Source organism: Orbilia oligospora (genome assembly GCF_000225545.1).
Source record: "Orbilia oligospora ATCC 24927 unplaced genomic scaffold scaffold00170, whole genome shotgun sequence".
NCBI lineage: Eukaryota > Fungi > Ascomycota > Orbiliomycetes > Orbiliales > Orbiliaceae > Orbilia > Orbilia oligospora.
In genome coordinates, this window is record NW_011645727.1 from 228,392 (window position 1) to 243,753 (window position 15,362).

At 44.4% G+C, this 15,362-nt stretch overlaps 7 protein-coding genes across 7 annotated transcripts; 2 read left to right on the forward strand and 5 right to left on the reverse strand.

Annotated features, from left to right (window-relative positions):
• Positions 1-2,340: 2,340 nt before the first annotated feature.
• Positions 2,341-2,987, forward strand: AOL_s00170g72 (uncharacterized protein; the record flags this gene model as incomplete). The annotated part of the gene is made up of 3 exons (XM_011127701.1): positions 2,341-2,485; positions 2,575-2,691; positions 2,929-2,987. The coding sequence occupies 3 exons, from the start codon at positions 2,341-2,343 to the stop codon at positions 2,985-2,987; spliced, it is 321 nt and encodes a 106-aa protein (XP_011126003.1).
• A 686-nt stretch (positions 2,988-3,673) lies between these two features.
• Positions 3,674-5,759, reverse strand: AOL_s00170g73 (uncharacterized protein; the record flags this gene model as incomplete). Its single annotated transcript, XM_011127702.1, has 2 exons — positions 3,674-5,289; positions 5,363-5,759. 2 exons carry the CDS (start codon positions 5,757-5,759, stop codon positions 3,674-3,676), a joined length of 2,013 nt encoding a protein of 670 aa, XP_011126004.1.
• A 1,488-nt stretch (positions 5,760-7,247) lies between these two features.
• AOL_s00170g74 (uncharacterized protein) lies at positions 7,248-8,243 on the reverse strand (the record flags this gene model as incomplete). Its single annotated transcript, XM_011127703.1, has 1 exon — positions 7,248-8,243. The coding sequence occupies one exon, from the start codon at positions 8,241-8,243 to the stop codon at positions 7,248-7,250; it is 996 nt and encodes a 331-aa protein (XP_011126005.1).
• Positions 8,244-8,731: 488 nt separating this feature from the next.
• Positions 8,732-10,141, reverse strand: AOL_s00170g75 (uncharacterized protein; the record flags this gene model as incomplete). Its single annotated transcript, XM_011127704.1, has 2 exons — positions 8,732-9,839; positions 9,915-10,141. The coding sequence occupies 2 exons, from the start codon at positions 10,139-10,141 to the stop codon at positions 8,732-8,734; spliced, it is 1,335 nt and encodes a 444-aa protein (XP_011126006.1).
• Positions 10,142-11,332: 1,191 nt separating this feature from the next.
• On the forward strand, positions 11,333-12,289 carry AOL_s00170g76 (uncharacterized protein; the record flags this gene model as incomplete). The annotated part of the gene is made up of 1 exon (XM_011127705.1): positions 11,333-12,289. The coding sequence occupies one exon, from the start codon at positions 11,333-11,335 to the stop codon at positions 12,287-12,289; it is 957 nt and encodes a 318-aa protein (XP_011126007.1).
• A 378-nt stretch (positions 12,290-12,667) lies between these two features.
• Positions 12,668-13,006, reverse strand: AOL_s00170g77 (uncharacterized protein; the record flags this gene model as incomplete). Its single annotated transcript, XM_011127706.1, has 1 exon — positions 12,668-13,006. The coding sequence occupies one exon, from the start codon at positions 13,004-13,006 to the stop codon at positions 12,668-12,670; it is 339 nt and encodes a 112-aa protein (XP_011126008.1).
• Positions 13,007-13,838: 832 nt separating this feature from the next.
• On the reverse strand, positions 13,839-14,984 carry AOL_s00170g78 (uncharacterized protein; the record flags this gene model as incomplete). The annotated part of the gene is made up of 1 exon (XM_011127707.1): positions 13,839-14,984. One exon carries the CDS (start codon positions 14,982-14,984, stop codon positions 13,839-13,841), a length of 1,146 nt encoding a protein of 381 aa, XP_011126009.1.
• Positions 14,985-15,362: the final 378 nt, after the last annotated feature.

The window sequence follows — 15,362 nt, forward strand, 5'->3', positions numbered from 1 at the left end:
ATAGTACAATACGAAACTTCTGGAATAATTCTAGAATGAATATTGTCCCTTGGGCTCGAGCTGAGAGACGTACTTCGATGCAGCTGAGTTGGGAGTATTAATCATACACACTAAATCTAGATCTATCTCTAGATATTCTGTCACTATAGGTAAGGTCCCCACATCGAAAGTTGCGTACTATCTTAACTCCGGCCGACTAGAATCTATCGTAGGACCATATTTCCCTGTTCTAAACATGGCATATTACCTGTATAGGGCTTGGCAAAACACCTTCAAGTAGATACGAGTTAGGTAGGCGTCATGATCCGCCGGCATATACGCGAAGCTAATTTATAGTCACAGCACAGCAGCGAAATATCGCATCGCCTATGAAGCTTCCGCTCACATAACTTCTCTTTTATAGCATAGCACGGCACAGCACTCTGTGTAGAAAAATAAACGGATGACACGAATGTACAACAGCGTGGAACATTAACGAAGCTAAGAAAGGCTGTCTCCCGCCATGGCGCCAAGACAAGCGAGAATTTTACAAACGTTGATCTTTCCTATACTATTCGGGATTCCAATTAAAATGTGGAACTGATACTTGGTGGGCCTAGGATGGATAGAAGCATAAGCACTCTTAACCAGAGCGGCCTTGGAACTAGGGTATCTAAATTATTACCATACGTTGTGGAAGTACTATTTCAGGAGTACAAGCTATTTTGCATTGTTATCGTAGCCCATCAGAAAGTAATATTAAAACATTGATAACTAAAGTATGTGCTGGTGGGAATATAATACATATTTACTTTCTCACAACATCGAGAATATTCCATTAACTGATGCATGGTGGTACCCTATAATGTGCCTAATACGACCATATCACATCCAAGACTTCACCAAGACTTCCAAGCATTCCCTTCCCGTGTTCCTTACATACCCGTAGAAACCCCACTCACTGAATTTAATATATTTGCCTCTACCGCCAAGAAAAATATCTCCGATTGAGAGTATTCGACCACCTCTCGAGATGTCTCTCTCACAAAGAGGAAGTGTTACGAGAATGTCTTGGTATATTGAATTCCTCGTCATCTATCCGTGACTTGGAAACGTCAAAATGGAGGCCAAACGATAAACCCCCCTGCGACCACAGCCAAGTGTTTCACCGCCTAGTCTACCATATTTTACAGTCGCACAAGAAATTTGATGCTCGGCGCGGCAAAAATGAGGACTCCGGTTGTAATATGAATCGAATCAGTCTCGAGAAAAAAAATGTGTGAGAGGTCCTCTAAGGCTTCCAATGCCCAATTTTAGCTTCAATCTGATACCCTAATACTGAATTCCATCCAAATCACGAGGTTTGCACAGCCCTCTAACAATCTTCCTTGGTATTTTTTATGTGAGGTCTAGGTCTCTAGGTAAACATCGAAATATGATTTTGAATGCAAACAGTACGGGGCGAAATAAAATTTAAAAAACTCTAATGCTTCCAAGAATCATACGGCGTACCTTTAACCTTAACGGCGTTTACTCGTCTTTCTCAATAGGTATTATATTGCCTAACATGTAATGTATAGAATACATACTTGATCCCTGACTCGACCGAAATATATACATGTATATGAACCTTAAAAAAACATGAACTCATCCTGCTGTACAGCTGTCCCCCCACCGCCAAGCTGAATATCGGCGTAACTTTGCACTGAATGCAGGCTACATCCAAGCCCTCACCTAGTTCCTAGCTAGCTAGGCCGTCTTGGTAGATACCACAACCGCACAAAGTTACAATTTCAAGAAATGAATTCATAAATGTACAGATAGAATACTGATATACATGATCATAACCCCGACGAAGGTAGTAGAACGGGTGTCGTATCATTTCTTGGATTACATCTGGTAGATATTGATATTTCTTGGAAGTTCTCTTGGAGAATATTTTGTAATTGAGACGTGTAGAAGAATATTTTATAAATTTACCCCTGAAATGTTTGAAATGCCGCTTGCCGCCCTTCGATATGAAGAGGAAGAATTAAGCATATAAGAGCGGCATCGTCGAACATCTTTGAGGCTTTGTTTTATTGTCTTTCACCAGGATATGATATTGTATACACAGAGTAATAATATATCAATATATACAACTACGACTCCAAGACAGTCAAAATAATTCAACACGTCAACGCGTTTCTTCTTCAAAGCCTCGACGTCGACGCTCTCCATTCTGAATACTTTCTGATAACTTCACCTCCTCTGACTATCAACCGAACATCATCACCTCTCTATCCTATCTTCACTCCCCATAACCACTTCAAACCATCAAAGAGCTTTTAGCCTTGTTTCTTTGTTTTCTCCATCGAAAAGATGCCTTCCCGTCCATTCAAAGTCGAGCGTGCTGCGGATCCAGCCGTTCGCTATGAAAAATACCGCATCTCCACTAAGGGACAGCAATCATGGTCCGACACTCACAAGTTTCTCACCATTGCTGCTTTGACCGCTATGCTTGCTGGTAAGTGTTAACATTCCTTAAATGCTATCGAAGCTGAATATGGCATTCGTCTCATCCTAAGCTAACGGGTTTGCTTCCTCAAATGATAGATTCTCGCAACAAAGCCTCGTCCAAAGGTGATGGCGACAACAAAGACTGGGATGTATGCCACATCAAGTTCTCCCTTGCCGATGGCAAATCTACTACTCACAAGGCGGGCAATGAGAGTAAGTTTCTCTATTTTTTTTTATGGAATAGGACTATAGAGCTTGGTAGTTCACCTATCGGTTCGCCTACGTATCCCAATGCCTGCAAAGCTTAGCCATGTGGGCCTAAAGTCTTGACTTGGCCTCTGCGTATACCATGCACGGCTATAGATAAATATTTCCGAGCTCTATTACATTGGCCACGCGTATATAGCAAACAAGGGAATCGTAGCTGACGTACTTCTTTCATGATAATAGTCTTCCGTAAGGTCGATAGCAACCTCCTCTGGATCGATAACCACAGACAACTTCGCTAGTCCGAATAGTCTTCGGACCATCATTATCTTCGTTCATCGGTTTTCGAGGGTTCATTAGGACGGTGTTTTTTCTTCTTTTTCTTTTCTCTCTTCTTTCTTCTGGGCATGGTTTTTTGCATACTCTCCATTTGTTTTTCTTGTTCGTGGGCGCTTTAGGAAAAGTCTTCTTCGATATGTTTTCGTGTCTGGCTGTCTTTTCATATTTCTTTTACTCTGCATTTCGCTGGGGTTTCTCTGTTGTATCTGCGGGCGTACGTACGTTTCGGCGTTTTTGTTACTTCTAGTGGTTTTTTTATCATTATGACGGTAGTCGGATTCGAGGCTAATCACAGCAGCTACATTGTCTCTACGTTCGACCATGCATGCAATCGAATCGATCCGGAGACGGTAACTGCTGCCCTCACCTTGCCTTTGCAGCATCCGTTCCACTCCCTCAAAAAGCAGCGTTCCAATACAAAAAAGGGAATGTTCGATGAATGATAGCAAAGGCTGCGCCGGGGGATTCTTTCTTAGGAATTGGGTTCATGGTATACAAAAGGCGTCTTAGATTCAATGAAGAAGAAAAATTATTATATTTCATCCCGTAAATCGAAGCATACGCTCATAATTACAATAATCGTTAAACAAAGGGCTTAAAATGATAACAAACAGCGCCGAAAGTAGATCTCATGATATTTCACTGCCCCTCAAGCTTCAGCTTCCCCTGCCCCGTTGTCCTTTCGCTCCCGGTCTGGCCTCTCCACTCCCTGCCCCAACCGTCTTCTATTCTTCAGTAACCAAAATAAATAAGGCTCATCCACAATCTCCCCTTTCCTCTGCTGAACATCTTCCAAACTCGCTCCCGTGATTTGTACATTCCCCAAGAAGCAGGCGACAATCCCCGCCAACGCAATCAGCGGAATAATGGAAACATAACTCCAAACAACAGCCTTCTTCGCTACTTCTTCCACCATTCTAAGTATCGGTTCCGGTAATTTGTGGATTTCATCAATACTCTGCGCTGATTTCCCCGTCTCCTTCCCATCGAGTCCTGCAGTACCTGCTCCGATCTTTCGGAATCCCGCGTTAAGTTCGTTGTTAAACACCGATCCCATCATCGTTAACCCCAGGGTCCCACCGAGGGGGAGGACGAAGCCCATTAGTGAGACTACTTGTGCTATCCGTCGAGGTTCTATGCCTACAGCGTGGAGGGTTCCTGGCATGAAGCGAATACCCGTGCCTACACCGGAAAGTGCAAGGAATCCGTTGACCATGGCTACATTCCTTATCGTCAAGGCGTAAGTGAGCAATGCCAGTCCAACGGGCTCAATCCAAGAACCCAGGAACATAGGCAACCAGGTCTGTTTCGGATAAACGTTGCAAATGAACATGGCCATATAGGATCCCACCCCCAGACCCGGTGTATAATACAATAGCTGAACACCAGCCCTCCAAGGCGGATATCCCTCTACGATAGTGAAATAAACACTAACGAAGTAGAAGGCGGAGAATAACGCCATCCCGGTTGTGAAGTTTAAAAAGCTTAGGACGCCAATATCTCGCTTTTTGAGTAAAGTCCAAGGGAGCATGGCGGTTTGGTTAGGGAAGACTTTGGACATATAGTTCCCGGGTTCCATTAGATGTTCGTAAAAGAAGAAGAAGCAGACGAGGATCACGCCGACGATCAGAGGGACCAGGACTGCCGCTGAGGCCCATGGGTAATCGGCACCCCCCCAGAGGAGGCCGAGGATGAACATGCAGGTGCCGAGCAGGAAGATTGTCAGGCCGCCGTAATCTATCACTGACATCTTTTCAATGAAACTATGTCGTTCGATTGAAATCGTGTTTCCATGTGTATCTGTTGTGATCTGAGGCTGTGGGCCTAGTAATTCCTTCCGAATGAAAAACAAGGCAACATGCGAAAAGGCCGCCATGGGTAGATTGATCCAGAAACACCATCGCCAGTCAACATTTGTCAGATACCCACCAATGACGGGTCCGACTCCAAAGGATATACCATTAAGTATAACGAAAATGGTGTTATTGGTAGAGTTTTCCTTCAGCGAGACTTTGTCTGCTAGGATAATTCTTGTAATGGTTGTGATACCAGCATATCCAAGACCTTGAATCGCCCGACCGAAGAGAAATAGTCCGTAGGGCTTGGCCAGCGCACATATCAATGATCCGATCAGAACACAAAAGATTGCGAATTGGATCATGGAATGTCGACCAAAGACGTCGCTAAATTGGCCGTACGTCGGGACGAACGCAGTGGAGGTTAAGGTGAAAGCGTTGACAATCCATGAAAGTTGGCTTATACGCTCTATTCAACCATATATCAGTTTTAGATCCATCGAGAGGATTAAATAAATAAGAATTTAAAGGTAGAGGCGTACCGAAATCCGAAGCAATAAGCGGCACAGCAGTCGCGATAATCGTCAAATCCAATGAATTCATAAAGCTCGGCAGTAAAAGCGTAAGTATAAGTTTCCACCTATACTTCCTTCTTCTTCTTGTATCCTCTTTACATATTTCACACTCTGGAATCGCTGGTCTGGTAGCATCATCTTCGGCTGTCTCGCCTTGCGCTCTAGTTCTATCTTCCTTTGAGGAGAATACGTAGGATATGCCCTTTTTCGCAAATGACCGCGAGTTCACCCATTTAGCTACCCGCGGGATATCTCTTGGCTTTTCTGATGTAGGATCAAGAGGTTGAACTTCGGTATCGCGAGAAGGAGCGAGGAGTTCAATATTGTCCCGCTGGTGTTCGCAGGGTTCCTTCTGCTTCCCCATGACGGATGCGTGTTGCTATTGTTGGAGATTTGATGTTCGGCCGAGCTAGATGAAGGCCTGATAAAATTGGTTGAACAAGGTCTTCAAAGAATAAATAGGTACTTGAGTATACAAAATTGTTTGAACAAAAGATCGAAAGAAAAGGCAGCGTTCAAACGAACATTCGATATGAACTTGCTTGGCGTCTCGGGATGATGGTTCTTTTGAGGGTGGATACTCTCTGGAGCTTATATATCTACCAACGCAAAAGGGTCTGATGAAATAAATGCCCAGAATACGATCCAAAACGGTTTAGTCCCGATCAAAACACGACCCGAAGAGTTCAGACAACGGGGATCCTGGCATAGCTTAGGCAACTTACGACCCGCTTAGATGTATTGCATTGAGGCGCAAGCTAAGTGTCGGCGTTTGGAGATTGCAGGTCGAGCCAGAGTTCCTTGAAGGGCTGAGGTGGGAGGCTCGTTTACAATATGGGTCTGCAGGGTTCAATGTTGAATTCATGAAGTTTAATTTTCCAGAGAGCACTGAATAAGAACTTACCTGCTTCTGTTCCCACATACATGTACCCTTTTGTAGTTTCCCATTGGATCTATTAGCACTAGTTAGCATACTGGATCTACGATAGCTGACTAAGTTCCGAGGACCGATGGTTGGGGGGCTTGGAAGCTTGTAATTTCATGTCTTAACGTTATCCCACTTCAAAACATATGGCTTTCGGCACAGTTGGTCCGTTTGTTAGTGGTGCCAAACTTCTTGAAAGGAGCTTGAGGATTGCATTAGCCAGAGCATTGCCACTGATACTTCGGCTTCGTGAACATGAGTTCAACATGCCTGACTGTGTATTCATGCACATATGGTCTCCAATATTGGTGCGGATAGAGAGCTGCGCCAGCTTTGATCATCATATGAATTCCTTTCGCATTCCATAACGTGATGAAAGTTGAAAGTGGCAGGGGAAGGAAATGATAAAAGTTAATTTGATCGAGATACAAGCACTTGCTGCTTTGACTGGTTTGTAACAAAATATTCTAATCGGCTTATACCTTAGCGGAATCGTTTGGTTCGAAGCCTTGAAGTACGCCGGCTGACGAATGTCCTGACGTTTGGCCATATGCATCCTTGTCGATTCAAAGTTGCAGTGTCGAAATACGTCACAACCGATATCCGACCGAACTAAGAAATACAACAGCCTCAACAACATACTTTGCCTAGAAGGCTTGCGAGCACCCGGATTCGAGACTAGACCAATTGGTGCAAAATAGTTTTCGTTTGACTACTATGGTATCGATTAGCTAACGCTAGCTCGAGTTTTTTTTTCATTTTAAATTTATGCTTATACGTCCTAACTACTAGCTACTCAAGTAGCTTTAGTACACTTGAAGAGAGGGCTTCACTATTAAGTACAAGGATATCATTCATTCGTTGGAGAGAAAGAGATCGATAAACATCAAATACAGCTAGAAAAACTAGCACAAGAGATACAATTATTTACTCCCAGGGATTGCGGCTGGGAAAGTATGTTTTCCGGGGGTCAGGGCGCCGCGATGGCACTCTCTGGTCCCCACCCCCATTATCCCATTCCCTCACCAAAGCCTCTCCGAAATCCTCCTTTCTCTGTCCCCTACGCTCATCAATTCTCGCTCCCCCTCCTCCCCCTCCCCCTCCCCCTCCCCTTCTTCCGTATCGTGGGGATACATCAAATCGCCCTGTGCCTTGTAAAAATGGTGTTTTCCCCCGACACGGTAACGCCAATTCAGTTAGTACCTGGAACCGTTTCTCATATGTCCCCAGTAATATCTCTACAGCCCGACTTTTCTCAAGGGGCTCTGAACATTCAAGACGGATCCATACCGCATCTGAATAGATAACCGCAGCAAACATTTCTTCGATTTTATTTCGAACACCAAGTAGCGAGGCCAGTGTAGCATCCGTGACTGCCCTATGCTCGGAAGGCAAGTCTTCATTTCTAACCCTTGCGACCTGTCCTCTGCGGTGTAATCCGAAGTAAAGGATCGGATGTAATGGCGATGGGATTTCGTCATGGATATACATAGCAGAGGATGGATATTGATAGATGTTTTCGAGAAACGCCGGTAGAATCTCCTTTTCTTTCAACCTCCACTCGATGCCGCAAACAGGGGCGAGCATATTTTTATATTCGACATCTTTCTCCAATAAAAGCCGGCGGTTTCCCATTTTAAGTGTGATACCATCGGTCTCGCAGGGAATCCAGCATCTAACGACAGGATCCCAGACTGAGATTGAGACTATGGGATTTGGAGGATCCAAGGGTAGGACGGGCGTGAAAGCGTGGAAGGTAATGCCCCCCTTGGTTACTGGCTTTAATTTGGGGTCATGGACATGTGGTATTGATTTCCTAAAATCTCCGGAGTATCTTCTTTGCAGTTCCGTTGTCTTTGTCGCTAGTTTGATCAGGGTTGATATAGCTGGCGTCGGTCGACGACAAATAACGGCCGGCAGCATGACTAGTTCTTTTCCCAGCCTAGCTATATATAGACACTCAGATATCGATCGTAATTTAAACTTGTCCTTAGAGCTGCCACCAGTTCTAGACCGTACTTTGATAATCTCGGCTCAAGCATCGATATCGATATCGACCATGGCCACTAGCAGCTGTCGTATGTGGATGCATCTGCAGAGTTTTTCTTGTTGTCGACTGGTTTTGTGTTGCAGCTTGCCCCGGTTGGCTTTCAACCAACACAATTGCCAGTCTCGTAACCAAGCTGTGCACAATTGCAATTGCACCCATGCGCATGCTTCATATCGATTATGCGATGCAATTGCAATTGCAAGTGCGAGTAACGTAACAAGACCCAATTAATTCTTGTTTACGAGATAAACAAGACCAGTCTGCAGACGAGGCCACGGTCAATTTGTATTTTAACTCGAGAAGACTTCGGATAGGTTACATCGGGCATTCTATATGAGTACATAAACGATCTATCTAATAGCTAATAATAATCCTCTGGCACTACGTCTTCGTATCTAGAAACAGTCGTATCTCCCCTCAAATCAACCTCGACCTCGGCCGCACCAACCTCACAAATAACTCGAATCTCGTCTCGTCGTTCCATTACATACCTCGTCCCTTCAAAAGCAACTACATCTAAATTCCGTGCTCCATCTCTTATCCATCTATAAATCCATCCTGAAAGGTACCTAGGGTCGAGAGACCCGGCGTCTTCGTATGCCGGCCATGGCATTGTTACGTCGACCAGATGCTTTAATTTACCAATACCATCGTATCTGTGCATACCATCTCGGTCGTCCTCTAAAGAGATATCACTGCCATCTTCTCTTCGGGATGATTCAAGCTGTGAAATCTCTAGTACTTCGAGGTTTGGGAATGTTTCTGGAAGGGCGTCGATTTCATTCTTGCTCGGGATCCCGTCGGCTGTATATTGAAGCTTTGTAAGTGAGGTGAAACAGTGGGGATGACCAGGATCGGAATATAGTCTTTCTTTGTAGTTTTTCAAGGTATTAGGCTTAGGGCCGTTAGGGCGAGGCTTCGACGATACTGTCAAGGTTTCAACCCGTAAGTCCTCAAGATTAGGCGCTCTTGTGAGAGGAATGTAGTAAAAAGTTGAGCCTTTCCAAGATGTTGTCTTCGAACTGATGAGAGGCGTGCAAATACCGTCGACTGAAATCCTCGCCGTAGTCAAAGATGATAGTTCTGGTACCTTCGCCCTAATCAATGCATCTACCTCGTTGTCCGAGATTTTTTCACCCAAAAAATACTGGTCTTCAGGTAGCAGCAATGTAAATATGTCTTCATATCGTTGCGGATCACTGGTTTCTGCATCTTTGTTGACCTGAAACTCTAGACACTGAAGATCCTTGTAGAACGGCTGGGCGGCAATTGCACTCATTGCCGCAGTGTAGACATTATTCTCTAATACAGGTGGTATTTTGTAAGACACATAAAGCTCTTGAACTCGAGGAAAGAGGTTAAGAGCATCCGTCCAGATACGAAGTTGAGTAATCACTTCGGATATCTCTTGATCGGTTCCTAATGGACGAAGCACCTTTCCCGCGATAGGTTTGTCGAATTGTATGGATCTAAAAATTATATAGTCGACTAATCAATATATGATACTATCGATACACAGATTAAAATTAATTTGATGATCTTACCGAATAGCAGTCCTATACTGCTCACAAAGACCACCGTCTTGGAACAATCTGATCGATTCGTCGGTTAAAGTAATCGTACTCGTGTCGAACCGTCGCGGGAAACACACCAGGTAACAGAGTTTTGAGCATCTCGAAAGATTGTGAAGGTCCTTATTTCTGAGACGCTTGATGATTAAGATATTAAGCTCGGCTGGAAAAAAAACGAAAAGGATCGCGGGGATTCCCATTTTGCGAAGTTGTGCTTCGTTGCATCTTGATCTTGAGGTGTCTTATGTCTTAGGTAAGTAGATATCATACTAATGTAATCGATTTGGATATTAGTATCGAATCAGAATGGAACCCAGTTGCCGGCCCAGGTGCTAACTAAGCTTCGCAAGTGGTATTTATACATACTAGCTGCAAGTACCAAAAAGCTTACAAGATCGAAATCTTGAATATGATGGGGCTAAATCAAAAGCGCAACAGCATCTCGATCTTAAAAATTCCGCGAGCCGGGCTGGCAACATAATTAACCGCAGAAATATGCGAGCATGAATGAATGAATGAATGAATGGGTCTGATCAAAGCTTAACTTCAGCCCAGTTGAGGCTGGCCAGGTTGATTGGATGTTCGCTGATGTTTGCCTGAGTCTTCTCCATAAAAGGGAATTCAGACGAACAAACGGATTTCGAATGCAACGCCTCAACACATCGATCTAACTGCCTGATTTGGGCTGATCCAAAACGGATCGTCCACTGAACAGGCTGCTCAATATTGATGTTATCTCACAACATCTTCTCACCGGTTTCAAAATAGCAATCATACTATTTTAGCCCCTCGCTTTCTTATCTCTCGTTTGTTTACATTTCAAGCTTGATAACATCCCCATTTAAATACGAAAGCCCTCCTCCCCAATGGGTAGGCTATCAAAGACGGTTTTACAATGCATGAAGTGCATTTGGTTGTTTCCCCAAGATCTCGTCCTAATCTCGGAGGGGAGCTAGTCTTGAGATACTGCTTTGTTCTCGAGTATAAAACTTCTGAAGCATGCAAATCTCCTGTTTCATGAGTCAGGTAATTGGTGTATGAAGTTTGTAAAAGAAGAATCGGAAACATTCGCCATAGCTTCATGTCCCCATTGGACCCCTCAGCTCGGTAGATATCATCTATCATGTCCGTGGACCTGCGTCGGGCTCTACATGCATACCATTTTGTTTCCGGATGGAACGACAACTTTATAAAGACCCTCGATGGGAACGAGCAAGGTATCAATCCAGCTAGTCGTCCATATCTATTAATGACCCTTATATACCTTCCCAATTCTGTTCGATCCTCCGAAAAGAATTAAGACGAGACGCGACGCCCTGGCGGCTTTCCGTAACGAATCTTCTTCGTCCATCTTATATAATTTATATCAATTCTTATACCAATATTTAATCATGCATTCAAAACTTTACACAATTATACCCCTCCTATTTCTATATATTCAAATCCCATTCATTTCTGGCGAAGCAACCCCAGCCCATGAAGAAGTAGGATTTACTCAAGACCGTATCGGAGCGAAACACCCCCCACGAGACTCTGTAGTTCCGTTAGAGGATCCAATAACCTTCAGTCGACCCACAAGGTCCGAGGTCGATAGACCCAGACGTGTAGTCCAACTAAACGGTAGCAAATTCCCCGCGGGGCCCTCATTCCCACCTATCCCAGGCTTCAACCCTCTTAAGGGCGACTTCATCCGCGGCGGCCTTGTAAGGGTAGTTTCAATCCCTCCAGAGCGAAGGTTAACAGCCGCTCCAATTGCTGGACCTCTGAGACCATCCATAGGTCCCACTCAAACATTCCGAATCAGTGTTAGGCCAATCCAACCTGATATCGTTCGTCGCCAGGAGGAATTTGAAAATATCATCATAACTCCGGCGCCGGAGCCAACTAATGCTTTTGTCCCTGACGACTGGCCGACTTCTTGGACTTCTTGGACCATAACAACTCGAATTATGGGAATAGAAGGTGACCTGGAATGGGTGGAAATGAAGCCTGTAGTACCGTGGAGGGAGCCTGCGCATGCGTCGCCAGTTAGAAATGGAAATACGGGGCCTGGCCTTAAGAGACCAAACCATAGTAATACCAGTACGACTATGAGCGTGGAGACACCCCGGAGTTCTAAAGATAGCGTTGATGATACTGTGGATATTCAGTCTCTGCAACCACTTGCGCCAGGTGGTGACCCCAAAGAGCAGAACTCGCCCGTGGATCCTGATTCCGAAGAGGTTTCCCAGGATACTCGGGGTTTAGATCATGAAGAGTCACAGATTCCTGAACAAAGCCTAGAACCTATTAGGAAAAGAGATCGAATCCAGAAACTGAACCGCAGATCCAGGGCCATGAAATCCTAGAATCTAGATCTGCATGAGCTAGGCGTACATATACGAGAGTGTATTTGTTCTAGTGTAGTTGCATACCTTCACCTTGACTGTGCTTGTATCTTACTGAAATAATAAATCAAATATCAATCAAGATCGGTTTTGTTTGTGAGCGGTTTGCATCTACTAGTGAATGGATTGTGACGAGCTACATGAACACGCATCAACCGGTTCAATTAGGCTGTCTATCCTCTAGAAGCCTCTACCTACACGATGTATATCGATGCCCATTGAAAATAAAAGACAACAAGAACTCATCAAAATCAAAAAAACCCTCTAACTCCCAGTGGCATTTTCCCACAGCGTGTATAACTAATCCCTCCCATAATTATCCCATACACCATCACGGACTCAAGTGCTAATCAAAGCCTGCAGCTTCACCTTAAATTCTCGAGCGTCCAAATCGTCATGGCCATCAATGACCTTCCCACCCCTAAACAACTTAATCGTGGGAACGGAAGTGATTTCGTACTCTTTTCCGACGTCAACGGCCCGTTCGACGTCGACCTTTACGAAATTGACATCGAGAAATTCTCCCGCGTATTTGTGGAATACTGGAGCGAAGGCTTTGCAAGGGGGGCACCAAGTAGTGTAGAAGTCCACGGCGGTGATTTTGTCTTGGTTTATTATTTCGTTGAACTCAGAGATGTTCGCGACTTCTGTGGGGTGGACACCGGATTCTTCTGCCATCTTGATATTGAAGAGAGAGTAGAAAGGTGGGCAAAGATATTATTATATATGTAGATATTTTGAAATGATGAGGTTTGAGATATTGATGTTGTCTCGTACCCAGACCTGGAAGGAGTATCTGGTATGAAGCTGATAGAGAAGAGATGTCCACGATCGGGATGTTAACGTGGGTATTTTATAAACCGCATTGCATAGCGGGGTAATCTAAATGACTCCAAGAGACGTACGGTACTAGCTGGCGTACCGTACTCAAAAAGACGCTGAGTGAATCCTTTCTGGCATGCAGGAAGTACTACGTGCTAGCCTCGAATATACTCACGACAAGGGTCCGATCAGCCTTGTACAACATTAGGGGATTCGTCAGTGCGGGATATTACCTCCAGCCATATGCGGAATCCATGTACCAAATATGAGCTCATCGATTGCAATGAGTACATCAGTTCCGGGATCCCTGTCAAAAATCCAACAATTCTGATAACAGTATGTAGTTGCGGATTACAACCCGTGTCACTGAGATTGTGAATTCATGAAGGATGAGAATGTACCCATGTGACTATGTGTACTGTCTTAGCTAATTCGCGTGGAATGACTGATTGGCTTTCATTAAATCGAGTCGAGAATATTATGGTGCGGAGGTCAATGCATTGTCGTTTTACTTTTACCCATATATTACACTTTTGTCACAGCATTTTATTCTAGGCATCCTAGAAATGAATCGAAAGTCCTATCAAAAGATTAAAACAAATGGCAAAATTTTAAAAGATATCGGAGTAGTTCTAATTATAATATATACTGAAAAAATAGATTCGATTTCTTGTCCACAAGATAGGCCTCACAGGTTCCACCAGCATTCTATGTTACATTTTTCTACAATACAATGCCACGCCGGAAACATCGCCCTCATCACCACCCTCATCTCATCCCCAGGTTTTAACTCCCTGACAAATTGACCATTCGCGACATGACCATTCTCCCAAAATCTTACAATACCATCCCACTTTGCTTCATCCCTGTACCGTAAGTCCCTTTCCCGCAATGGCGCCTTCTCAACACTGGGTTCGTCTATTCTCGAGTCCCAGACAACCTCATGGTCCGTGAACTCTGGTTTAGCATGGACGTTTCTCTGTAAGATCCATGTACCAACTTTGTATTTATCGGCGTCTTCTTCCCTGCGTTGACTGTATCCATGATAATAGTGCCAACAGTAGAAAGCATCAGCATCCTTGCTTTCATCGGTGTAATCCTCATAGACTTGGTCAATAGTCTTTCCGTTATAGGATTTTCCATTGATGTTGGACTTGTCTGCTAGCGCTGCTAGCATAGGCTTTGACATCTGCTGATCGGACTTATTCCTCCACAGCTCAACTTGGAGCCAGCTCCATCCAGCCTTGTATGTGCCATGGCTTTCGGGGTAGCTGCTACCTCCTTGGTCTCTGCTCCTGATATTGAAGACAAGCTTGCTAATCCCTTTATCACTTTTTGTCTCTGGGATCGTGGCGGTTAGGTAGACTTGTGATTCAAAGCTTCCTGCTATCGCTGTTTCCTCTCTAATGCCAATTATAGTATGGTGCACATACATTGCCATCCCCATTATGTCCAAGGCCAGCTCAACTGGAAGCTTTTTGGCAAGTATAGAAAGGACCTCCTCCACTTCATCTTCTCTCATTGTTCTCGTCTTTTCGTCGAGATTATTTGGAGTCGGAAGGAATTCCCGAGGTTCTGGACTGTTTCGGCTGAAGAAGCGTCGACGTCCTCGAAGAGATTTTGATTTCTTAGGACGGCATACACGCCGGAGTACCGAATAAAGGGTCAATTGGTCAGAAGAGGAAGAAGTTATAGTTTTTTCGTCGTGCGCGTGCTCCGCGACCCCGAAAATATCATGGACGGTTTTCGAAACAGGAGCGCGACCGACTCGTGGAGATTTCCTGGTCTTGCAAGCCCAAGGATACTGGCGCTTATAATCAATGAATGAAGTCATATCGAGCTTAAATCGAAAAGTTCAACTGCGGACCAGCTAACCACGATCCATTGTCTTATATAGACACAATTCTGAACGTTCGAACCAGCCGACCGGGTCCCTCCGTGCAGGACTTCCGTTAACCAACGGACAGTTTGGCGGGAAAGCATGCATCACATACGTCTTTTGGTACACCGCCACGACACAACAGGCGGATTTTCTGTGTGACTCCTTCCGCAGTTAATGTTTCATTTTGGAAGTCCGGCCTGCATAGAGACTCACTTTGTGATCATCTCGTACAAGGCAACTTCCGCTATTAGACCAGTCCTTACCCGCAAGTATACTACTAATATACTTTGTGCATGTCGTTTTTTTAAGTTTTTCCAGCTATCGATTATC